Below are 27,616 nucleotides of genomic sequence, written 5' to 3'. Positions count from 1 at the left end.
CCTAAAGTTGGCATTTTAGATGGGCTTCTAAAGGTAGATACTGGGGCTGTGAACACTGCAGAGCCAGTGAAGGGGAGAGAACAAGCTAAGGCAGGATGGTAGCATGCATGCTTTGAAAAGGAGGCTGACAGAGTAAAACAAAGTAGAGAAGGAAGCAGGAGGGCTCCAGGGAGTCTCTCTGAATAGTTACAGCAGGCAGCTCTTTTAAGGGAAGACCTCAAAGAGGAACTACTGCAAAGGGAGGCAGGAAAACAACAGGCCAAGAATGAAGGGCATGGATCCTGCACTGTCAGTGAAGAGGACATGAAGACCATGGTAATTTATACATAGTTCAGTTCAGTCCAGTTCAGTCACTCAGTCATGTCCGACTCTTTGTGACCCCATAAACTGCAGCATGACAGGCCTCCCTGTCTACCACCAATTCCCAGAGATTACCTAAACTCATGCCCATTAAGTCGGTGATGCCATCCAACCATCTCATCTTCTGTCATCCCCTTCTCCTCCTGCCCTCAATCTTTCCCAGAATCAGGGTCTTTTCCAATGAGTCAGCTCTTCGCATGAGGTGACCAAAGTATTGGAGTTTCAGCTTCAACATCAGTCCTTCCAATGAACAACCAGCACTGACCTCCTTTAGGATGGACTGGTTGGATCTCCTTGCAGTCCAAGGGACTCTCAAGAGTCTTCTCCAACACCACAGTTCAAAAGCATCAATTGTTCGGTGCTCAGCTTTCTTTAGAGTCCAACTCTCACATCCACACATGACCACTGGAAAAACCACAGCCTTGACTAGACGGACCTTTGTTGGCAAAGAAATGTCTCTGCTTTTCAATATGCTACCTAGGTTGGTCATAGCTTTCCTTCCAAGGAGTAAGCGTCTTTTAATTTCATGGCTGCATTCACCATCTGTGGTGATTTTGGAGCCGCCCAAAATAAAGTCAGCCACTGTTTCCACTGTTTCCCCATCTATTTGCCACGAAGTGATGGGACTGGATGCCATGATCTTAGTTTTCTGAATGTTGAGTTTTAAGCCAACTTTTTCATTGCCCTCTTTCACTTTCATCAAGAGGTTCTTTAGTTCTTCTTCACTTTCTGCCATAAGGGTGGTGTCATCTGCATATCTGAGGTTCTTGATATTTCTCCCGGCAATCTTGATTCCAGCTTGTGCTTCCTCCAGCCCAGCATTTCTCATAGTTATACATAGTGCATGGTCATAATTAAATGTGTTGAAATGAGGAGTTCTGGAATAACTTCAGTTCTACAGAGAAACTATATTTGGAGGAACTGCTTAATAAGAAATCAAAGCATCACTAGAAGGACACTTGATGGTTTTCCTGGGCAGACTAGTTTTTTCAAAGATGAAGACATGAATACAGACCAAATGAGATATTCTGGAGTAGTAATACTTTGGTGATTTTGGCAGCTCACAAAGATGCAGGAAATGTATACAGAAATAGATGTGTGGCCATGGAAAGATGGCTTCAATGCTACGCTGACCTATTTTTGTATTTTGGTGCTGAAGGGTCTTACTGGGTAAACACTCTGGTTTTTTCCTTCATCTGTAAAGTAGAAATGTTATTACCTATCTTGCCAGGTTCTTTCAGGGATGAAATGAAATAACAGATTTATTTATTTAATTCACTTAAAATATTTTTTAAATTAATTTTTATTGGAGTATGGTTTATTAGAGTTGATTTACAGTGTTTTGTTAGTTTCTGCTATATAGCAAAGTAAGTCAGTTGAAATAACAGATTTACAGTGCCAGGCATATAGTAGGTGTTCAACAAATGTTAATCTCCATCCTCTTCTTAATTACTGGTAGGGATTTTCTATTTGGGCTTCCCTGGGGCTCAGTGGTAAAGAATCTGCCTGCAATGAAGAAGCCATGGGTTCTATCCCTGGGTTGAGAAGATCCCCTGGAGGAGGGTATGGCAACCCACTCCAGTATTCTTGCCTGGAGAATCCCATGGACAGAGGAGCCTGGTGGACGAAAGTCCATAGGGTGGCAAAGCATTGGGCACAACGGAAGCAACTTAGCATGCCCCCATGCATTTTCTATGTAGCTTGTAGAGGGAATGGTCTAACAACCACTTCACTCTAAGAAGCAACTGAATACAACTGAGCTTTTACATGTAGTAAGACAGTCGCTTCCACTGAGGAGGCCAAACATGAAGCAGAATCTTCTATCAAAATTGAAAAATTGGTGTAAACCTTGTAGGTTTACACCTACAACCAACATCTATGTAAACTACTTAGCAGTGTGATCATAAAAGTTTCCATTCTAGTTTCTAGAATGGAAACTACTTAGCAGTGTGATCATAAAAGTTTCCAGAAACTAGAATGGAAACACAATTTAAACAACCATGCTGTAATACCATGTTCACACAAAGCTAGGAAGACTTACTGAATATATAAGGAAGGAAGGAAGTTGAAGTTTTGGGGAAGAATGAAGATGGATTTCAAGAGATGAGGGGGATATAAAGGAAAATAAAAGGGAACCGATGTAAACAAGATATGCTGTAAGAAGATGGAAGGAACATGATAATTTCATAGGAAAATAAATAAGTATACTTGCCCTAAAGAAAAGAGCCAGACAGCTATTCATGGAGGAGAAAAAGACAATAAAAGGAGAGAAGAAATAAAAAGAAAGAATCCAACTAACCTTTTTATCAGCCCCCAGGGAGAACGGCAAGAGAGGAACAGAAATGTTAGGGAAAAAAAAAGAGTCTAAAAAAAATCCCTTTTGGTTAGTAAATTCACATAAAGTAGGGGGATCTCAAGTGAAAATAGAACTACGGAATAATAATAATGACAGAAAACTTAAGAACAAATTTACAGGCTATGAAGTCTGAAGAAAGGACTGGATTAAAACATGAGTTTATTTTGTTCAAAAGAAACAGACGTCATTAATTGAAAAATGTATTTAAGCTGGAGTAGTTAAACAATATGTATTGTCTAACACAAGTCTCATGTCCTGATACAAAGGTCCTGAAACAGCTTCACCGGGGTTTGCTGTCAGAGAACTTCAGGACACTGAATTAAAAGCAATGCAACAATAAGGTCAGAGTTGCGTGAAGGATATACTTACAGGCAACAATATTTATGTATCGGTTCTTGTGCTTATTGTCGGGGTGATTGGAGCTGTCTGCTGTGATACCTAAATCAACAGTACAGCTCTGCACCTCCTGTAAAGAAATTGCATGGGTAACATTTTAATACACATCCTTTCAAACAAAGTGCCTTAAAATACACTAAGGAAGACAACAAACAAAACAATCTATCAAAAAAATTTTTACATGTTACATCAACTATTTCTTGGCTATAAGAAAATGCAGTGAAATAATGCCTTACCTGGTAAAACTCTTTCAGTGTCTAATGAGGGAATGAATGCCAAAAAAGTAAAGAAATCAAATTCCACAGCACACGACAAATGAGAAAAAAAAGTGTTCATATTAGGTTTACAATGGAAAACCATGATCATGCAATAAATACATTTGTCAAATACTAACACAACAGAATGTTTCAAACAGTTGCATGCAAATCAAAATTTCTAACAGTTCGGAACCTTAAAATCATGTAAAAGGAAAAAATAACACTTTCAAAAGGGGACAGTGGTATAATAATATGATGAATTTTTAAAATGTTGATGAGAGAAACCACATATTTGATGACACATTTTGACATATGAGTCAGATTTGCTAATATTCAAATATAATTGTATTTGATCATGATAGAATTAATTGAAACTGAATTAGTGATACTTTTTTTGTGGTTGATTTTGAGTAATTTTAAGACTAAACAGTGTCCTTAATTAGGTGGTTTGTAACAGATTTAGAGTTGTCAACACATTAGACATCTCCTAAAGTTTTTTTTATCATATATACTATGTCTTTTGAAATAAAATTTAAATAGTATAACTTTCTACATACTTAATTAGTAGACTTCTCATTAATTAAAACCTCAATGAGTCAAGAAAAATTATTCCTGCCATTTCGCTTTTAAACAGAATTAAAATCCTTCTCAGGGATGTCTTCTATCTAAATATATCAGTTTGGAATTTTCAATTATTTAGTACATATTAAGATAATAACATGAAAGCCTTATAATTTTTGAGAAAATATATAATCTAAATATAAATCTGATTCATTGACAAAATGGCTCAGCCCTTTACTAAACAAGCACTCCAAGGCCTCTTTTGCAGCAAGTCATCCTGACTCTCGATTTAAAAACAATTTAATATATGACCCACTTAAAGGTACAGAATTATTAATTATTAAGCTAATTATTAAGTTAATAAAAAGCTTTCTTCAATCAGTGAATTAAGAACAATGGAATTAAGAATACACTTTTTGAGTAAAAGTGTGAGGTTATTTTATTAATTTAATCATCATGAACTCCCTAATACTACTTAAAATGATTTATGATTTTATAATTATGAAAACTGTGTATCTACTTTTGTATATATGCTATCAGCAACTTTTACAATAAATTCTCTATTTTTCCTTATGGTTTTTAACATCTGGAAAGTTAGACAAAACATATTCTCCTTTTTGCAACTAGGATTTTGTTTGATTGATGCCTGATAGTTTCTGTAAATTCATACTGCACCACCTAGTAACCTCTGTTATGGTAGGAAAAAATAATTTGATGTCTTAAAAATATAATTCTTCATATTATTCCATTTTATTTAGTGGTCACCTCATAGTACTTTCTTATTCAATATAGCTATGACTGAAGATTTCTTTTAAGATTAAACTAGCTGGCTTCTACTGTTTTTAATTTAGTGAAAACATATATTTCATTTATTTTTCCTTTGGTTTTTTAAAGCTTTCTAATCTCTGGCATTTTCCTTCCATAACTATGCTCTTGGGGATCTGATTCATGGGAAGAAGTTGAGGGGTGTATTAGGAACTGTGGTATAGCCTCTGATCAGGGTCAGATCTCGAAGGGCTTCAAAGAAAGAGGTCAACTGATACTTGGAGAGGCTGCAGTTGGGCTGGGAGCCCCTGGTTTCTAGAATGGAAAGGACAGGAGTGTTAGATTTCAATCCCAGCCCTGCTATTTGCTTGAATGATCATTTGTGACTCCTTGCAACCCCATGGACTGCAGCCTGCTAGTCTCCTTTGTCCCTGGGATTTCCCAGCCAAGAATATTGGAATGGATTGCCATTTCTTTCTCTAGCGTATCTTCCTGATGCACAGATAAACCTATTTTCCTGCATCTCCTTTTTTTTTTTTTGCCTTTTCATACTGTTCATGGGGTTCTCAAGGCAAAAAGATAGGACACTGAAAGATGAACTTCCCAATAGGTGCCCAATATGCTACTGAAGATGAGTAGAGAAATAACTCCAGAAAGAATGAAGGGATGGAGCCAAAGCAAAAACAATACCCAATTGTGGATGTGACTGGTGATGGAAGCAAGGTCTGATTCTGTAAAGAGCAATACTGCAAAGGAACCTGGAATGTTAGGTCCATGAATCAAGGCAAACTGGAAGTGGTCAAACAGGAGATGGCAAGAGTGAACGTCAACATTCTAGTAATCAGTGAACTAAAATGGACTGGAATGGATGAATTTAAATCAGATGACCATTGTATCTACTACTGTGAGCAAGATTCACTTAGAAGAAATGGAGTAGCCATCATAGTCAACAAAAGAGTCCGATATGCAGTACTTTGATGCCATCTCAAAAATGAAAGAATGATCTCTGTTTGTTTCCAAGGCAAACCATTCAATATCACAGTAATCCAAGTCTATGCCCCCGACCAGTAATGCTGAAGAAGCAGACCAGTTCTATGAAGACTTACAAGACCTTTTAGAACTAGCACCCCCAAAAGATGTCCTTTTTATTATAGGGGACTGGAATGCAAAAAGTAGGAAGTCAAGAAACATCTGGAGTAACAGGCAAATTTGGCCTTGGAGTATAGAATGAAGCAGGGCCAAGGCTAATAGAATTTTGCCAAGAGAACACACTGGTCATAGCAAACACCCTCTTGCAACAACACAAGAGAAGACTCTATACATGGACATCACCAGATGGTCAACACTGAAATCAGACTGATTATATTCTTTGCAGCCAAAGATGGAGAAGCTCTACATAGTCAGCAAAAACAAGACCAGGAGCTGACTGCGGCTGAGCTCATGAACTTCTTATTGCCAAATTCAGACTTAAATTGAATAAAGTGGGGAAAACCACTAGACCATTCAGGTATGACCTAAATCAAATCCCTTATGATTATACAGTGGAAGTGAGAAATAGATTTAAGGGACTAGATCTGATAGACAGAGTGCCTGATAAACTATGGACAGAGGTTTGTGACATTATACAGGAGACAGGGATCAAGGCCATTCCCAAGAAAAAGAAATGCAAAAAGGCAAAATGGTTGTCTGAGGAGGCCTTACAAATAGCTGTGAAAAGAAGAGAAGTGAAAAGCAAAGGAGAAAAGGAAAGGTATAAGCATCTGAATGTAGAGTTCCAAAGAATAGCAAGGAGAGATAAGAAAGCCTTCCTCAGTGATCAGTGCAAAGAAATAGAGGAAAACAATAGAGTGGGAAGGACTAGAGATCTCTTCAAGAAAATTAGAGATACCAGGGAACATTTCATGCAAAGATGGGCTCAATAAAGGACAGAAATGGTATGGACCTAACAGAAGCAGAAGATATTAAGAAGAGGTGGCAAGAATACACAGAAAAACTGTACAAAAAAGATCTTCACGATTGAGATAATCACAATGGTGTGATCATTCACCTAGAGCCAGACATCCTGGAATGTGAAGTCAAGCAGGCCTTAGAAAGCATCACTACAAACAAAGCTAGTGGAGGTGATGGAATTCCAGCTGAGCTATTTCAAATCCTGAAAGATGATGCTGTGACAGTGCTGCACTCAATATGCCAGCAATTTTGGAAAACTCAGCAGTGGCCACAGGACTGGAAAAGGTCAGTTCTCATTCCAATCCCTAAGAAAGGCAATGCCAAAGAATGTTCAAACCACCGTACAATTGCACTCATCTAACACACTAGTACAGAGAAGGCAATGGCAACCCACTCCAGTACTTTTGCCTGGAGAATCCCATGGACAGAGGAGCCTGGTAGGCTGCATCTATGGGGTCACACAGAGTCGGACACAACTGATTTGACTTAGCAGCAGCACACACTAGTAAAGAAATGCTCAAAATTCTCCAAGCCAGGCTTCAGCAATATGTGAACCATGAACTTAAAGATGTTCAAGCTGGTTTTAGAAAAGGTAGAGGAACCAGAGATCAAATTGCCAACATCTGCTGGATCATCGAAAAAGCAAGAGAGTTCCAGAAAAACATCTTTTTCTGCTTTATTGACTATGCCAAAACCTTTGACTGTGTGGATCACAATAAACTGTGGACAATTCTGAAAGAGATGGGAATACCAGACCACCTGACCTGCCTCTTGAGAAACCTATATGCAGGTCAGGAAGCAACAGTTAGAACTGGACATGGAACAACAGACTGGTTCCAAATAGGAAAAGGAGTACGTCAAGGCCGTATATTGTCACCCTGCTTATTTAACTTCTATGCAGAGTACATCATGAGAAACACTGGGCTGGAGGAAGCACAAGCTGGAATCAAGATTACCAGGAGAAATATCAATCACCTCAGATATGCAGATGACACCACCCTTATGACAGAAAGTGAAGAAGAACTAAAGAACCTCTTGATGAAAGTGAAAGAGGGCAGTGAAAAAGTTGGCTTACAGCTCAACATTCAAAAGACTAAGATCATGGCATCTGCTCCCATCATTTAATGGCAAAAGATGGGGAAACAGTGGTTGACTTTATTTTGGGGGCTCCAAAATCACTGCAGATGGTGACTGCAGCCATTAAAAATTAAAGGACACTTACTCCTTGAGAGGAAAGTTATGACCAACCTAGATAGCATATTAAAAAGCAGAGACATTACTTTGTCAACAAAGGTCTGTCTAGTCAAGGCTATGGTTTTTTCAGTGGTCATGTATGGATGTGAGAGTTGGACTCTAAAGAAAGCTGAGCGCTGAAGAATTGATGCTTTTGAACTGTGGTGTTGGAGAAGACTCTTGAGAGTCCCTTGGACTGCAAGGAGAATCAGCTAGTCCGTCCTAAAGGAGATCAGTCCTGGTTGTTCACTGGAAGAACTGCTGTTGAAGCTGAGACTCCAATTCTTTGGCCACCTGATATGAAGAGGTAACTCATCTGAAAAGACCCTGATTCTGAGAAAGATTGAGGGCAGGAGGAGAAGGGGGCAACAGAGGATGAGATGGTTGGATGGCATTACTGACTCTATGGACATGAGTTTGAGTGAACTGCAGGAGTTGGGGATGGACAGGGAGGCCTGGCATGCTGCAGTTCGCGGGGTTGCAAAGAGTTGGACATGACTGAGGACTGAACTGAACTTCCTGCATCTCCTGCTTGGCAGACAGATTCTTTACCACTGAGCCACCTGGGAAGCCCCACCCTGCTATGTATTAAGATAAGATACTTGAGATAGGGAGGTTATACTGTATTATCCAGGTGAGCTCCAAATGCCTTCAATCCTGAATCCTCATAAGAGTGAGGCAGATAGAGATTACACATTTGTAGGTGCTAAGTCCATTCAGTTGTGTCCAACTCTTTGCAACTCTATGGATTGTAGCCCTCCAGGCTCCTCCATCCATGGGATTCTCCTGGTAAGGATACTGGAGTGGGTTGCAATTTCCTTCTCCAGAGGATCTTCACAACGTCTCTTAGATTGGTTCTTTACTACTAGCACCACCTGGGAAGCCCATGCTGTTTATGAGTTGTTAATTAACTTTTGTTGAAGTTGCTTTCATCAATATGATTAGAAATAAAAACAAGTTCCAGAATTGGGTGAAGGTTGATTGTAGATGCATCTAGTACAATGACTGACATGTAGGGAGTGCTCAACGAAGGTGACTTTATGCTGTGGTTTTTACTGTTAACTGTTGGCTGAGGGCACACTATTTTGAAAAATCTTAATTGATAATTCAGTGGGCCATGATAAATTTAAAGTAAATTTCCCTCTAAGAGTGTTTTACAGAATACTACTGGAAAAATTTTCAGTGATTGTGAAATTCCAATGTTTTTTAGAAATGTGTATTTTCTTGAGAAGACGGGACTTTACCTTGGATAATATTTATTATGCCTTGTATAATAAGCGTTTTTGCATTTACACTGGTGTAATCCTTACAGGTAGGAGTCTGTATGTACTTTGGCTGAAAATTATGAAATTTACTAGTTTATTATAATCTATATAGTTTAGAAAGTTAAAAGGAATCAGTGTCACCAATTCAGATTAAAAAAAGAATACTATAGTTCTGATTTTATGGGAATTAACTATGGTTTTGTTTTTTCCACTAGTACAACTGAATTTTAAAATAGAAAACCAATTTGCTAAATTATATGATAACTATCACACATATCCTAAACACATAACTGATTATGGAAATAATAATTTCACTAGAATGGAAATGGTTTCAATTCAAGAAATAGCCTATTGGTGAATTTCAAAAAATTACTATTTTCCATACTGTTTAAAAGAGACATATTAAAATCATACCTCAAATTCTTCAGTAAACCCACTACTTGCATGTAAGTCTGCAACATGCTTTGGAAAGTGCTTTATTGGAATTGCTCCAACATCATCTAAGTGAATAAAAAAAATTAAGTTGGAAAGGATAACTCAACAGAAATAAATGTTCCTCTCATTTGTGGGGATTTATAAAGAGCTTTCTTCTAAAACAACTTCAAAATTCAATTAGTCCTATAATCTCGACTGAACCTGTGTTCAGAGAAACAATAAACAACAATTATCAATTTTCCCTACATTTACTATTAATCATAACCTGCATTTTAGAATTCTGATTTTGATCAGGAATCTTTTCCTTTCATATACTAAAGAGAAAATAATTAATTTCCAATGTTAAGTTATAAATAACACCCAATGGACTGCATCACTTTATGGATAATTTTTTTTAACATGAGTGGGAATTGCCTGTCAATTCTGAGGAAAAAAATGCAGAAATAATATATTTTCAATGTCATTATGGATTTAACATAATATATAGTGCAATTTCAGTTTTATACAATTGTACAGTTTAGAGTCTCTCCAATAAATTGTCAGATGTTTACATTTGAAAACATTTTTTCTTTTTCTCCATAAATAATAGAAAACATTTATATGCAGACTATTCATTAAGTATACTGTCAAAAACCTTTGGGACTTTTAATCTGTAAAATTTCAAGAATTCTAACTTGAAAAAATGCTATGTAAACAAAGTCACTGGATCTGTTAATTAATTGTGAAGGGGCCAATTTTTTTTACCTGTTTCTGTTTTTTTCTCTTTTTTTCCCCCCTGGAAAGGCTTTCTTAGATTAAACATATTACTAGTTCACAGTGTGCAACTTCACAAGTGATATCTCTGACAAGGAAACATCAAACACATTTCACTAGAAACAGTTATTTACATCAACAGATGTTCAGCATCTAGGCCACTTAATATTTTTAAGCTTCAGTTACCAAGAATTTGTTGATTTAAAAAAAAATTAGAATCCATCTGTTCTCTTTCAGATAAGTGTACCTGAATACTAAAATTGAATTAGCGAGTTAAGCTTAAGAAACACTAGACAAAGGTGTAATTCCACCTTCACACCTACAGAAGCATCTTGCCTGGAAGTAGCTTTTATAATTAGATAAGAAAACAGAAATAACTCGTCACATCTAAATCATTAGTCCTAAGCTCTGCCAAACCCATGGATATTCCTCAGCAGAGCTAACCTCTTTCCATGAGCAAATTGATTACTTCTCATGTGCTATCATGTCTTCCAGTGATTTCTTTTACGAATTGGTCTGCAAGTAGGTGAGACTAGCTTATCTTTTTATTTTCTGATTTCACATGAACATATGCATATGTTGGGGGTGCTCAAGAGTGCTTCCTTGAGAGCTGAGCAGACGAAAGCAGGAAACGCCCTTGATCACCATTCTTCTGAGAAACAGGACAGGGGGTTCTCGATTTCCTGGACAACCCAATTTTGGATTATTTTATTTATTGTTAATAATAAACTGTGTTGGACTCTAGATAATGTTAGAGTTAATTTGCTTACCCATGCTGACAGGGTATGTTGGAGAGGTATGTTTGACAGTGAAGGGAACTAAACCCAACAGATAACTGAGAGCAATCGGTCTCAAAACTTCTAAGTATGTTAATAAGAAATGGTGCTGTACTAAAAGAAATGACAGAATTTTAATATAAACTGGAAAAGCCAATAAAACAGTGGTGGTTAAAGACACAAAGCGGATAAAAGAGGTGAAAGCGCAAAACAGGTCTAACTCCTATGTCTGTTGAAAATTGCAATGAAAATGCTTCTGTTTTATTTTTCTGTTTTTTAAATCGCATGAGACTTCAGAAGATAACATCCTGTAGAATGTGCACCTCAAGCAGTAACATGTGGCGTCTCAGATAATTTAAAAAGAGACTTTTGTACAAAGACACGGAGAGGAATGTTTCCTTTTGCTTTCCCTGGTCTCCTTGTCCTTGTATCATCCTCTGTCCTCCTGTTCTTCTTCCTTAATTCGCACATTTCTAGACAACTTTTTGTTGTTATCACTTTTCATCCTGAAATGTTATAAAATGTTAATTCAAAACAAGTGTCTGCGACCTTAGTGACAATGTGATTTCCAGAGTCAGTAAGAGTCTTAAAGTGACTCCTGTTAATTCTTGAATATTGTTGATTAGGTAAGTTCTGATAAAGCAGTTGATGCTTTTCCAGGTATCCAACGGTCTGACATTTTTACTTAAAATATTTCAGGCAACCACACTTTCTTTGTGCTCATGTTTCTCTTCTACCCTCACCATTATATAGTTTCTTTATTTTCCCCTAATGTAGTTAAGAAAGCTTTTCTCACATTCACTCAGATAATCAGAAAGAAATCAAAGTTTATTCTAATTTTGGTGGGTTTTGTCCTGTCCATCCTTACTGCATTGATTTAGTCTGACTTTTGGTGTTTAGATATCCACTAAAGTAACTGAAATGACTGAAAGTCAACATTATTCCTTACTTATATATTATTGCTATAAATATTTATGTTCTTTAACATACAACATCTGAACAACTATAAATTATTTTGTCACATCATCTGTATGGTTAAGAATGTTCAAAAATAACAAGTTAAAAACCTGAATGCCTGATACATAATATTTTAGGTAACACAACATTTACTAATCTACATTACAGCATTTGCAAAGTACTTCAACAAGGACAAACCTTCCAACATCATGCTTTTCATTTAACATCTACCAGCTGCTCAGGGTCACTTTAAGCTATTACCTGAAATTGGAAAGATAGGTGTTGGAGGTGTGGATATTACTCGAGGGGATGTACTGTCCTCTAAATAAAAATGTGCAGTCTGGAAACATTTCCTGGAAAGAAAAGAAGGCAATTTATACTACTATCTGGAATGGACAAGAAGACGACTTCTGAGGCTTAAAAATTATGACAGAAATCTTCAGAATTAAAGAACATAAGTGGAAATCTATTACCTACTTTTACACAACACAGGTATTAAAGAATTTTACAGCCTCCAAATTTATCTCAGTTTTACCTGTACCAGATGCAGAAGAGCGAGCAGGTATCAGACATGCTATAAGCAAAGGTTAACACTTGAACTTGCAGGTGGTGCCAAGGAGTAGGATACCCGGCTTACTCTTCTACTGTTTCTGTATACCAGGATGTCCTGCCACTTTGGACAGGATCAGAGTGGAAAAGATAGTCTATCCAAAGCTATTTTTCACTCAATATTTAAAGGACCATGCCATTCTGAGGCTATTCAGCTGCTAGCAGAAGGCAGCAAGGAATGACCAGGTAGAAGCTAATTTCCACTATGGTAACATTTGATGAAAAAAGACAGCTTTATATTACAAGTGTGACAATGTCGTAATGACAAAATGAAGTGAAGAAATAATGAGCATGTAACCAAAAACAGGGGTGATTTTCTCTCCAACAGATGCTAGCCTTGATGAGGGTTTTGAGAATGAATATATTTGGAATCAACCACAACTGTGACCTATAAGGTCACCTGAATCTATTTTCATTTAGATAGTAAGAGTAACATCTGGTACGAGCTCGTGCAAACTATTGAGAAGAGCAAAGAACCAACTGCTGCTGTAAACTAATGCAAACTATCGTTAATTAAAAAATGTAGATAATTAAAACTGCTAATGACACTCTTTGATGTGGGTCATTTAATTTATTTGAAGCATTACTCATGAGTGGTTAAGTTTAAATGGAAAGATCTGTTTGAGTGAAAATGCCAATCTCGTTTTTCATTTGAAAAATCCAAGCAACAAGGTATTTATCCTAATGAACTTTAACATTTGTTCTTATGACACACTTCAATTGTGATATTTTCTTTCAATAATCAGTTCCCTGCATAAAACTCTTCAGTGGTTTCCCACTGGAATAAGAATGATATTCCATTATTTCAGCAAGGGTGGTTAGACCCTCTGTGACCTGGTTCCCCCTTCATACCCCCACCAGTAGTCTCATCTCTTATTACTTCTGCAACCACTAGGCTCTAACCCACTGGCCATACCTTTCTCCTTCCAAGAAGTCCTGCAATATTATCCCAGGGTCGTGGTTCTTGGTGTTCCCTCTGGCCACTTGCCTCTTTCCCATCATTTATACATTGGCTCAAATGCCACTTCCTCTGAGAGTCCTTCTCTGACCACCTAAGCTATTAATAAAACTATAAGCCCCTCTGGCTAAGTCACTATTCTGCCCCTTTTTTGTTTGCTTTATGGCACTTATCATTCTCTGAAATACTTTATTTATACATTTGTTTGTTCATAGTTCATAATTTTAGTTGGTTCTCCCTCACCAGAATTTAAGTCCCCCAAAAGCAAAGATGCATGTGTGTGCTCAGTCGTGTCTGACTCTTTGTAGCACTATGGCCTGTGGCCCACCAGGCTCCTCTGTTCATGGAATTTTCCAGGCAAGAATACTGGAGTGGTTTGCCATTTCCTTCTTCAAGGGATCTTACTGACCCAAGGATTGAAGCCACATCTCCTGTGTCTCCAACACTAGCAGGCAGTTTCCTTACCACTGAGAACATGTGGAGCCCAACAAAAGGCAAGACACTTGGTCTTAAAGTAGTGTTAGTCCTCATAATAATGTCTCACATGTTACAGGTGCCCTGGAATATTTGTTCAATGAATTCACTGCCATACGTATCAATAGTACAGAATTATACAGTTTATTTATAACTCTAATGTCACAAGTTTAAAGACAAATCCAAAGGTAATGATGTGCACAGCAAAAAAAAAAAACAAAAAACAAAAAACTATCTGCTGTGATAGTATAATCATAATCAAACCTGGGAGAGTATAGATAATTGACAGAACACACTAATGTCTTCAACAGAGAAGAGGTGATGTAGGAGGAAGACAAGTGCATGCACCATCAACTACGATGTGGGGCAAAAAGACCCAAGCAAGGCTCATATCCTGAAGAGTGGAAAAAGCCTGGCAGAGCAATGAGAAATGGGAAAGAGGAGGGCTACAGGTCTCAAGATAAAGATTCTTTCCTATTGAAAGTCCATATCTGAGCAGAACTGACACCAGTCTAGAGCAGAAACTTCAGGAAAGTGTGGGTCATCTGTGCAACCACAGATGTAGTATCTTCTGCCCCACTGATAGGCAGACATTATCAGATCTTTTAAGATCACAGAATTAAAAATCTCTTTGATTCCTTTAAAATACGGCTTTTTATTTATCAATGAATCTTAAAGTTGTAAAATATTTAATACCTTTAGGGAGCTAGTACAGTATCACAGCTAATACCAGAGTCCTTCCTCCAGCATCTCTGACATATAAAAAGGATTCAGTTTGAATCCTTCTGTGACAAGGAGCTTACTTCTCTATGAATCATCTTTAGCTACTACACATTTCTTACACTAACCCAAAAATCAATCCCTTGTAAGTATCTCCAAATGGTACCCAAAGAGGAGACCCTCCTGTTCCAATGTAACACCTCTTACTATTGATATTTTTCTTATAGGTTGAGCCTCAAACCTATCTCCCTTTTACTTTGACATATTGGCTTTAGTTCTGTACCTTACAGATTTTTAGACTGTAGTATCCAAATCTTTAAATACCTAAACCCTACCTATCTGTGGTCCAAACCTTTTTTGACTTTTCTCCTTGAAGTTTATGTCCAATAACAAACATGTTGTAGATCACTGAACATGTCTTGCCTGCTCTAACCCAGTTATTTCTTCTCCCTGCTTTAACCATGGTTCTTCTTCTGACCAAAATGCCTCGGTCACTAACGTGCCATGCAAATATTTCCTTTCAAAAGACAGCTCAGCGGCATCTTCTCTGTGAAACAGCCTCTCATTTCTTAAGCAGATTCTTGCACTCCAGTTTCTGTTTCTATTATAATGAACACAAACGTCCATCCACATTCTTGTTTAAAAAGATTGCTTTGAAAAATATGCTTAATTAATCCAAGAATGACATTTAATTTATTTTAAATATTTTAATTAATTGGTGGTAAAAGTAATCATTTTGTAGTATATTTGTTTTGGGCCTTTATCCTCATTATATATATATTTTAAAGATGGGGCCATGCCTTTTGATTTATGTAGACCAAATTTTAAATACAATGCCAGGAGTGCAATAGGTATTAAATGTTGAATGGTTAGATGGATTTCCAGTAGAATTTCCAGTAGAATTCCACCAACCATAATGTATACAGCTGTATCCTAGACTCTCTTGCCTACTGGAGCCTCGAATGAGATTAACTTAAAATTTCAAAACATTTGGGAGGAAGAGGAAGAGAATATACAGGTAGAGAAGGATGGATTGATGGGTGGATGGATGGATGGATAGATGCCTAGACAGAGGATGTGTCTGAGAAAATGGGAAGAAGGCAACATCTCTTACAATGGGAAAAGGCAAATTAAGATGTATCAGTACCAAGGTTTAAGATGTTGCTAATATTCCTTGTAGTAAATTCCAGCTCTTCTTTTCAGCTATGTAATCAAATATTTGTTGGTTTTAGAAAATAAGTGGTGTAGTAATGTTACTTGTATTAACAGGTAACAAAAGAATCTTATAAATCATACCAATAAGCTTAAAAGTAGGAAACAATTAAAATAGTACAGGATTCATTCTGGATGAAGAGCATCTGTATGTGGCTTAGGAACTCTTTATGGTACAGTCTTACCTAGGAGGTGACACTCTATATAAAAGGTAGCATGGCACTGGGAGTCCTCCATTCTGGATGGTAGCTACCAATGACCCATAAATTTAAATTTAATACCAAGAGAAAAATTATACTGCTTCTCTTCCCACTCTCCCCAGTCAGAACAAGGGTGCCTATGGAAAACTCTGTTCTATATTGCTTTTGATGGAGTGCTGTTTATTTGAACACATTTTTGGTATTTTTCAGATCTAACTATTAAAAAAAGCTCTCCAAAATTTCCTCTTTGTCATCTTTAAAAAGAACTTTTTGCAGCTATTCTTATGGAAATAATTTTGTGTCTTGGAAACTTATGATTTGGCTCATGTAAATTATACCTTAAAACATCTGGAAAATAATTTCAAGGCATATTATTTAATGTATGACAAAATTCGGTACCTATGGTCCATCTGTTCTGTATCAGCAGTGAGTGTCGTCACGTCTATGTGCTAAGTGTTGATAACTACGTCTCCTGCTAATTATCACTCAGCCATGAAGAAAAAAGTGATGACTGTTTTAAACTTGTAGACATAGGTCCTATCAATCAATGTTAATCTGATTATTTAATTTACACCTTTTCATCACAGTATTTGGAATTAAAAGCTAGAAATGTATAATTATTATTCCAGTTTTTGGATCCTTACACAAATATGAAACAATATTCGTTATGCTGTATTCAACACAGAAACCCTGAAGAAAGTCTGACTCCAATCTAAAAGATGATCTCTCCCCCAAACAGTAAAAAGAGGACACTAATTCCTAGATGGGTGAGTGACTTGCCCAAAGCCATATAATAAATGTTGGGCAGAACTGGAAAAGAGACCCAGATTTTATCGCCTCTGATTTGTTCTGTCTTCCTGCTATGGCATGCTTTCTCTTAAGGTCTATACCAAACATAAGAGACCACTTTGAGTTAGGTAAATTAGGCAAAAGAGAGGATTTATCATACCATTTGTGATTATTTTTTTCTCCCAAAGAATTAGGTTAGAAAAGTGTTTTAATATATAAACTGGAAAAACTTATAAGGACAATGTTACTATTAAGACTCTTGTTGGTATGTCATTAGATTTTTAAACCTTTCTACAGGCTATAGTTTGCACAAAGGTCTAAAATGTTTCCATATTGGTGAATGAAATCATGCTCAGAAATGCAGCTACCCTAGAATGTGAATAATTCATACAAACCGTGAAGAATGCACTACCATTGTAATTTTGTAGTTTAGCAAATTACTCCTAGTGTATTCATCTCACTGATTTTAAAAGTTACATTTGGGAGTGAATTAACTTCAAATGGCTGTGAGATGGACAGTTATGTCAAATTTGTAAATGGATAAGAGTAACAAATTTTATCAGGACATTTGATTGTTAGATATAAAATATATACATAAAACTCTAAGAGTATTCATATTTTAAACTAACACTCTGTACTCAAATTATATGTGTTATTTGTAAGGAAAACAGAAATGTTTCATGGAGGAAGGTCAAGTTAGTATTTTCCAACTTATATTTCATCTTTTTTATCCACATAAGTACGGATGGAATGGCCTACTAATAACAAAAGATATAAACCACTCCAGACTTGACTTTACCATGAAATCTCAAATCGTATTAAATAAGGCACTGATTTTCAATTTTGTAGAAACTAAACTTGGAATATTAAGTAACAGATTAAAAAACTCATTCTAATTACTTCAACCTTTTAACTATAAACTATCTAACACTTCAACTGAAATTTATTCTAACACTATTTACTATGGAATAGAATATGATCTCATTTCCTACCCTATTTTATGTTTGTCTAACTTCAATTCCCATTAACTTCAAAAATTGACTTGGCAGGGAAAATTAGCTTAGATATAAAACAGTAATCTGAACAAACATGATATCAGTGTTGGTAAGAAGTCTGGCCAACAAGTCCCGTGGGGAGTAAGAAGAAAAGCAATATGAATTCTTGCTGAGCAAACGTTTACGCATTAGGTACTGTGCTGGCGGTACTCTGCTAAACATGAAATCTTCTGTCAAAAGAGGCATTGGTGATTACAGGAATCATTAAAGAAAGCAGTTTTGTTTGCATGATGTTATGGACACAGCAGACTCCTAAGCCATTCATGACAACAAAAGCATGATTTGTTCTCTATAGTCTGCAGTCTACTCTGTTCTGTAAAAGAAGTCAGATGTGAAATATGGCTGCTCATGGAAACAGTCTACCTTAGTCAACCAATATACAACCACACACAGCTAGATGATCCAACCCCACAGTCTCAGACACACACAGCTCCTTTCCAGTCTTCCTACCTGCCGGGACCCTGCCTGGCACACCCTTCTCCTTTAGTTCCTTTTTGTGAATCCTATCTAGCTCAAGCTCGACATTTCTCATTTATGCTGCCCATTCTGGCCCATCAAGCTCCTTTTTTTCTCTGACTACTCTTAGCATTAAGACATTTCAGCTGCCGTGCATACACTTCTGTGTAATATTTTACACATTTTTCACGGAAAACTCTTTCTCTTCAATAAGCATAAACATCTTGACAGTGGTGACTCTCCATTCATTTATTTTTTATATGCTTCCACAGTATTTCACACAATACTGAGCACATGGGAAACAGTCAATAAACATACTAAATATTTTTAATAAAGTGAGAGAAGATATTTTGGAATAACACAAAGAGTGGTGATGATAAACTTATAGACAGATGTTGCTAAACTGAACAAAACTCTCTTTTAAAACAAAAGGATAAAGTAGTAAGTTATGCCCTTTCTTGGTTTAGATAGGTTTCCTTATATTATCATAAAGTCCTTGCTTTCCAACAGACATGGTTATAGCATTTATACTGATTTATATTACATCCCTAGTAAGCATAAATTTGTACTGTGTTCTGTTTGCCGTAGGATCAGACTCTTATGATAGATGCAATGTTCCTTGCCTTTTAAAAGTTTCAATAGGTTATTGATAAGAATGAAGCTATATCTCATCCTCAAAGCAAACAATAATGAATTTTAAAATCCCATTCCTCTTAATATAGTCATTTACTTTATCTTCAAATTGTATTCTATTTTAATGCTTGATTTGTACTTTTGTGCATGTTATCATTTTTTTTTGTATTAGCATGCAGTTAATATTGTTCTTGTACAAAATCCACTGCTATAAAAAAAAAAAAGACACAGATGTATAGAACAGTCTTTTGGACTCTGTCGGAGAGGGAGAGGGTGGGATGATTTGGGAGTATGGCATTGAAACATGTATAATATCATATAAGAAATGGATCACCAGTCCAGGTTTGATGCAGGATACAGGATGCTTGGGGCTGGTGTACTGGGATGACCCAGAGGGATGGTACAGGGAGGGAGGTGGGAGGGGGGTTCAGGATGGGGACCACGTGTACACCCGTGCCGAATTCATATTGATGTATGGCAAAACCAATACAATATTGTAAAGTAAAAAAAAAAAAGAAAAAATATTTTTCACTATATCAAAAACCATGTTTTCCAAAATAATAACTTTCAAAGTTCAAAAAGCTCAAGAATTTAATTGAGAACCTTAGACGCTATGGTAACATCAGAATGTTCATTAGATTAACATGAAAGTAAAACTGTCAAAATACTGTATTAAATATTAACTGAAGTAAAAGTTCCTCCATTTTACCTTTAATTGTTTGACACAAGTGTGAAGAATAGTCAGATCTTTTATTATTATGTCTTTGGATTCACAAATTCTTCTTACTCAGAGTTACCTGGATAAATTAGCGGTAGCTCTCAAGTAAAGTGAATTTTGAGTATGTTTTGCAGAACATTCAGGTAAAACAAAGGTAAAATCTGAGCTCTATGAAATACACATCCAAAACATTCAACTTACCTCCAGTAGATGAGAATACCCACAAGAACCACTAGACAGATAAAAGTCAGAGCCGACACGATCACAAGGGGTATAACTGCCTTCTTCTCGGATTCCAGCCCCTCAGCTAGACCAATACGAGACTCATGGCTACTATTACTGGCCTCTGTAGTCGGAGAAAATTGAGAAAGTTGATATTTAAGCTTGAGGAAAAAGCACAACATTTTTCAACCGAATAACTGCAATCTTCTTGCTGTTGCTTACCTTTAAAATTTCTCTGACCCAAAGCTTGAAAAGTAAGGCAATTGCAAAATAAATGAGTCATAGGTGTGAAGTATATAGTGTGGGGAATTTAGTCAGTAATCATGCAATATCTTTATGGTAATAAACTTACTGTGGTGATCAATTTGAAATGTTCAGAAGTATCGAATCACTATGTTGTGCAATAAGGACTAACATGGTGTTACAGATCAATTATACTTCAAAAAGAAACAAACTCACAGAAAAAGAGAAAAAAGTAAATCAGGCTATCAGAGCTGAGGAACTATAATATTCAACAAAGATTGGTAACCAGGAAGCATAATATTGCCTTGAAAAGCTTGTGAAAAGGGAAAAGAAAGTATTAAAATAAAACTATTCAGTTTTTAATAAAAATGATCCAGAAAAACAATGCTTCTTACTGAATCACCATATATAATCTTGATTTCCCAAAATGTAGTGGAAATACTTTTCATCCCACAGTTAGGTAAATAATTAGGAACAATTAATAATTTCATAAAGAGAGACTCTTAGAATAACTCTTCTTACATTAAGATAACCCTTCAATCCAGCAAACTATTTAAAATTTAGACATTTTGAATTCCCTTCTTGCCAACTGTTTTTCTCTATCAAAAATAAAAATACCTTTGCATGTGAACTGAAGGAATGCACAGATCTAAGACATTTTTTTAAAATACGCAAGTGTAAATTATGAAAAAGTCTAAATTCTGTCCTTGGGTTATTTCAGAAGATAGAAAAATTTTTTGTGACAAGTCAGGTACATTTTTGTTCTAGAACTTCAAAATCACTGCAAACAAAGCTATCTTTCTAAGTTGTTAAAAAAAAGTTTCAGAACTTCAGAGTGTCAGTGACCAGTCACAATTTCTCCCTTCTACTTTGAGGTGTGTGCAGTGGGAAACCAAGGTGATTGTACATCAGAACTCTAACAGGATGCTACAACAAGCTGACACTGCTACAAACTAACAGTCATCCTGTCCACCTGTAGGATCTCTGGAGTAACTAAGTTTAAATACCTCATCAGAGTCTACCTTGCTTCCAACATATATGGTACATTTGGTATAAAAGTACCTATACTAAGTACCTTATTCTTAGTGATAGACAATGGGCATTAATTTAATTGAAAATACTATCAATTTAATGGAAAATATCTGAGGATAAATTTGACAGTCACATATTCATAAATAGAGCACTGAAATATGTTTAACTGGAGAGAACTTGAGACTCAAAACGATGGATTCCTTCTGTAAAGAGAGGTGATGCAGAAAGGGTCAAGAATTTAATCTACAGATAGGAAATGCATCAAAGGATTATAAGTGGCAACCAAATATTCCAAGATGTGTATTTTTATAATTACACAAGCATTTGTGAGAAAAAAATAGGATTCAAAGTTGTGATTGGAAATAATGAAACTGTATAAAAAGTGGGAATATTGTAAGTCAATTGATCCTTGAGCTGTAGTTAATATTCTTATGAGAGAAGGCTAAACTTAGCCTTCTATTACATTAATCTTACACTCTGGTCACTACCTACTGGATACTCATTCAGAAGCCTAAATAATCTGAGTTTGAATGAGCTGGTATTGCTTTATGAAATTTAGGAAAGCATTTTGTTTTATACACAATTGTCTTCCCATTTTTTTTCCATTGTTGCAATAGAAAGTTTGCGGTTAATAAAGGAATTAATCCACTTAGCAAAGTCTCTGGTACCTAGAAATTACAAATGAAGGTTAGTATTATTATCTATTTCAGTCATTCTTGAAGTAGGTCCCCCAGAATAGTGGCATCGGCTTCCCCTGAAACCTGTTAGAAATGTATATTTGGGGCCCTTCTTCAACCATCCCAAATCTACTGACAAAGAAACTCTGTGGGTAAAACCCAGCAATCGATGTTTTAACAAGCCCTCTGGGTGATTCTGATCCACATTAAAGTTTAAGAACTAATGATGTACATTAACTTACATACAAAGTGAGTTTATATAATTTCACTAGTCTTCAATGACTACAAATATTCATTGTAGTAGGCACATAGCTGTATGTATATATATATGTATTTAGATGTGTACACATCTCATTTATATAGATGTATGTACATACATATATATATGTCAATCAAATATGTAATACATATGTCAGATATATAACATGAAATATGTAGAAAATTGCAATATATATATATGCCATGCATACTATATACATCCATTATACACACACATGCACACACACAGAGTCTTGTATGTAGACTTTACTCATAAGTTCTCTGGGATGTCTGATTTTAAAACAAACCTTTCAATTAGGGAATTAGAATGATAAAGCCAAGATAATTACATATAATGAAACCTAAATATTTTATATGAGCTACCACATGAAAGTAAAAACAATCAACTGGCTGCTTCGTATACTATAATGAAGAGCAAACTAGTTATACTGCTTTTTATATTCATTAGTTGACACTAAAATATGTTTGGGTATGGTTCCGTAGTATATATGAGTTACCTAAATGATAAGACAAGAACGTGCTAATGCTTAGGAAATAAAGAAATGATAATATTGGTTTACAAATTAAGCATTATTTATATTTATATATATATATTCTATTGTTCTCAATCATGACAATGCAGTCTCTAAGAGACAGACACCAATGACACAAGTTTCAAGTCTGAGTTTTTTTTATTAACTTCCTGTGTGATTTAGATCAAGCAATCTAGTATCTTTAGGACTCAGTCTATGCATTCATAAGTTCTAGGTACTAATATCTGTCTTATCTATATTATTTTGAGAAGCATGTCTTATAAGTTATTCTACATTCTAAAAAACAGGTTATAAATTGGTTAAGTTTCAGAATTAGTCTATATGCATTTGATATAGAGGCATTTTCAATTATTGGATAAGACAAACTACAGATGATTTTTTAGATATGTTTGAAAAACAGGCAAGAATTTTCCCTATATGATCTTATTTATTCATCAATTACATTACTTGATGCTGTTAGATGTTATATTCATATTGTTTTCTCACCAGTAGGAAAACATCCTCAAATTAAATAAATCTAATTAGTGCATTGAAGAGAAAATGCAGTAATTTTAGTCAGTAATTTCAGGTTTGACATTTTACAGTATACAGTCTTTCCATAACAGAATAATCTAGCAATAACATATAGATGATGTCACTATAAAATAAGATAGAAAAATGGATGCATTCCTGATGTTTTCTTTTTAAATCAATCTAATAAAAATGAAAAAACCAAGAAAACTATAATTGAAGCCAGGTAACAATTCATATATAAGATGATACTAATGAATATGGTGACCCATGAATTCATAACTTATTTTCACATAACAGAGTTTAAGTGTTGAAAACTGGAATGCAATGTTGAGTAGGTATCAAATCAGAATGTAGAAAAACTTCTCTATCAAAATGTACATGCTTTTAATTGCTGCTGCACTGAAGGAAAAATATATAACTCATTCAAGGAAAGGAAATAACAAAGAGGAAAACTATCCTAATAAGATTGGTATCTATGTTCTGGATTTTAAATACCTACTTTTACACAATAATAAGAGTGCAAGATGTTACTTTATTTTTTGACTCACTGTTGAGATTTAAATATCGTTCGTTGTTCATTTTTAAAAAAATGCCTTAAAATGTAGTAAAAGCAAATTATAAAACTTAAGATCAAGGCAATGAAATTATCTAGTATTTCATACTCTTGCGGCTGCTGCTGCTAAGTCACTTCAGTCATGTCCGACTCTGTGTGACCCCATAGATGGCAGCCCACCAGGCTCCCCTTCATATTCTTAATGGCATTGAATTTCCCCTTTCCGCACTTCCCCCCACCCTCCACCGCCCGGCATCTAAAGCAAACATCTGTATTATATATGCTGCAAGCAATCTGCTGAAAGAAACATCTGGCTATAAATTAGTTTGCATAAAATACATTAACAAATGAAATGCATTTGTACAGAAAATATTCTTGTGTTGTACACCTTGTCATACAATACCTATACATATTATGCATATTAATGGCCATTATCTAACTTCTTAGAAAGGTATGTAACAAGTAGAAAGTAGAAGGCATTTTGTTAGTTCACACTGCCCTCTTTAGGCAATGCTAAGGTAATCAAAGAGACATTCTTAAAAAATTAAATCTTAAAAAAAAATCTTACCATTAAACTTTCAAAACTTAGCAATAGAACTTTTTTCTAAAGCCCCCAATCTGATGTGGATGTCCAAAATATCTACTTCCTTTCCACTGGGTTGGTCAGAGAGAGACACATATGTCATATTATATCAGAGTTTGTAATTCGATGTATTTAGTTGGCAATGTAATTTAAAATATGCATAAATATTAATACTAAAATCACCCCCAATACACTCCAATCTATTATTTAAAAAGCAGTGCACTAAAAATGTATCATGTACACATAATTGCTCTTACACGTAACAGGCATCTTGTGGAATATGAAAAAATTGAAATCATCTATCTGTTTTGGAGAGAGTTAATCTAAGGATGAAAACACATTCAGTATTTCTTTGAAATAATGAAAAAAATCAAATTTTAAAACCAGTAAATTGATTTATAAATATCCTGACTTTTAAAAATGATGGCCATTTTACCAAATACCTCTTTCCAAGATTTTTCTTTCTTTTTATTTTGAGGCAGAAAGCCATCACACCTCAATCTATCCCTTGGATCCATAACTAACCTGCCTCTGAAATGTTGAACACTTCTGAATGCCTGCTAGTAATAGTCGGTGTTGAGGACTGTGGGGATCCAGGAGTTATTTCTGAGTCACCTGTTTCCAGTACCCCATCACCATCTTTTTCATTAATATCAGGAAAACTGAAATCTGTGGAAGTCTCATTATCATTAAGGCTATCTGAGGCACCTTGCCCTGATCCACTCTCTTCATCACTTGTAAGAACTGCCCAAGCTTTAGATTCAGGACTGAAAGGAAGCAGGGCATTGTGAGTCTGAACATTATTTTCCTGTTTTCCATCATTGCGCTTCTGGGGTGGCACATTTGTTGGTGGTGATTTATCAGGACTTCTTTCCATATCAGTCTGATCGTCTGATATGACACCTGTGATTTTATTTCCTTCTTCAGAATTCTGAGATAGTGCATATGAGATTGCGTTATTCTGATCCACAGAACTGTTCTGCTGCGTGTCTGAGTCATTCATCACCTTTTCCTGTGATTCTCTATAGGAGAAGCATGACATACACCTGTTGATGGATAAGCCATCTTTATCTCTGTCATCATAATCATCATCACCATAATCATCAATATCACCATCATCACCACCACCCACCAAACTGGCATCAGATCGGGCACTTTGAATTGGCTCAGAAGTTGTTCTGGAAGGAAACAGCAAGTTGGTTGTGGTTACAGAACCATCCTTGTTGGGAGAAATGGCTGAAATGGAAACATACACATTTCCTAAAGGGACAGAAGGATCAGCAGTTACAACTGGATCAGAAACAACTGTAGGAATACCAGCCAATACCTCATCAGTGACAGGGCCCTTGGTGGAGGTGAAGACTTCATCAGAATAAACAAGCTTATTTATAAGCGTATCTGGTGGTGCAACTGATAAAACAGGAGTAGCATATGCATGCCTTCCTTCTGGAGGAAAGGCCTGGTTAAGCTCCAAATTGGCAGTTTGGAACAACTCATCATTACTGTACAGCGAAGGTACCGTTTGGTGGTAACTTTCGCTTTTATGCAAAAGTGGTTCAGAATATTTCTCACTTGCATAAGAAATGGTTAAAACTTGAAGTGAAGCAGCATGCGTATTAGGGGTAGGTGATACATCAGAGATTGGTACAGATGGAGAGTGCAGCGTATTTTCCCTTGAAGCGGCATTTGATGCCATGAGATGTGGTACTGTAGAACTAATGTGATCAACCTTGGGGGTTTCAACCACTATTGGGTCACTAGGCACAGCTGGCAGAGCAGTTTTAAGCAACAAGTCAACACCAGAAACCTGAAAGGAAGGTTGCAGCAATACTTCAGTATTAAAAGAAGCTGAGGGCTCATAAACTAAGAGCTGAGTTGAAGGAGATAACATTTCACTAGAAGTAGGGTCAGAGGATGCTGGCTCTGAATGTGCACTAAGCGCAGGTTTAAGCGAAGTGTCACCAAATGCTTGAGATACAGCGTGTGAAGACTGAACAAGAAAGTTATTTTCTGGAATTTGACTAATCTCATGATCGTAAACCTTAGTGGCAGTAAAAGCAGGAAGCTCTGGGAGGACGCCCTCTGGGCTAGAAGTGGAGGCAGAGGATTCTTGTAAAGAGGCATTCAGTGTATTTACACGATTATACAGGTCAGGCATGACTGTGCTTTCAGAGGGGTAAACCAAGTCACTGAAAGAAGAAATGTGCCGTTCTGTCTCCTCTCCGTATATTCTGTCACTTTTAGAAAGTAGCTTGTTATCATCACCAGACATAGAGGTTGGATATGTAAATTCAGCTACAGAAATGGGTGAAGACATGTTAAGGGCTGTCAGACCGTCTGTGTCAGGCACAAAAAAATCACTATCAGAGGAGGCTCCAGACCACTCCCCGTCACCAGAGAGGCCCTGATTGGGCTGCAGCAATGATGCGCTTGGGGTTACTAAGGGAGACTCGGGCATCGGTAGGTGGTGACTAGGGCTGCTAGATAAGGAACCCTGAACAGAATCACGCCCAGGTACCGCAGAACTGTCAGAAACCCTGAAGAGGTGTTGGGAGCCCTCCTCATTAGTTAAGGCATAAGAAGGTTCAGGCCCTGAAGAACGTGCATGCATCAGGACATCACTGCTGGATGCTTCAGCTGGAGAAAACACAAGCGTTTGATAAAGAACAGCAGGCTTGCTAGCACCAAACTCCAAGGTCTCCGAAGCAGCACGCGTAGTGATCTGATGCGGCATGGCATCAGAATACGGAGCAAGGCTGGGCTCTAATAGCAAATCACCCCCAGCCACTGGCAGAGAAACATGCAGGGACCCCTGATCGCTCTCAAGAGCTGCAGTAACTTGCGGAAGGATCTGAGAGATCGTATACACACGGTGAAGCAATTCACTACTGGAGGAAGCGGAGGAAAATGGGAGCAAAGGCGCGCCATCATAGGAAGACAGGATGGATTCGAATGACACACCGACACTGGGAAATACAGGTGTAGCATGCAAGGCCCAATCACTACTTGAAGCAGCAGGGGTAGTGTTGAGGGTCTGGTTGTCAAGCAACAAGGGGGTGACTAGAGGAAAGACTTCACTACTGTAGGAAGGTT

At 36.6% G+C, this 27,616-nt stretch overlaps 1 protein-coding gene across 1 annotated transcript in view; it reads right to left on the bottom strand.

The window, feature by feature from the left end:
* The window catches only part of PTPRZ1 (protein tyrosine phosphatase receptor type Z1), a 207,980-nt gene that overhangs the window by 29,232 nt on the left and 151,132 nt on the right, over positions 1–27,616 (bottom strand). The window contains exons 13-17 of the mRNA XM_069588278.1: positions 20,090–20,234; positions 12,326–12,417; positions 9,558–9,643; positions 3,349–3,369; positions 3,086–3,182 (exon numbers count right to left, since the gene is read on the bottom strand). Coding sequence (XP_069444379.1) covers positions 3,086–3,182; positions 3,349–3,369; positions 9,558–9,643; positions 12,326–12,417; positions 20,090–20,234 — 441 coding nt within the window. The remainder of the gene's footprint in view (positions 1–3,085; positions 3,183–3,348; positions 3,370–9,557; positions 9,644–12,325; positions 12,418–20,089; positions 20,235–27,616) is intronic.

This window comes from Ovis canadensis, chromosome 4 (assembly GCF_042477335.2).
Source record: "Ovis canadensis isolate MfBH-ARS-UI-01 breed Bighorn chromosome 4, ARS-UI_OviCan_v2, whole genome shotgun sequence".
In the NCBI taxonomy this organism is placed as follows: Eukaryota; Metazoa; Chordata; class Mammalia; order Artiodactyla; family Bovidae; genus Ovis; species Ovis canadensis.
This window is presented reverse-complemented; position numbering and strand designations above follow the sequence as displayed.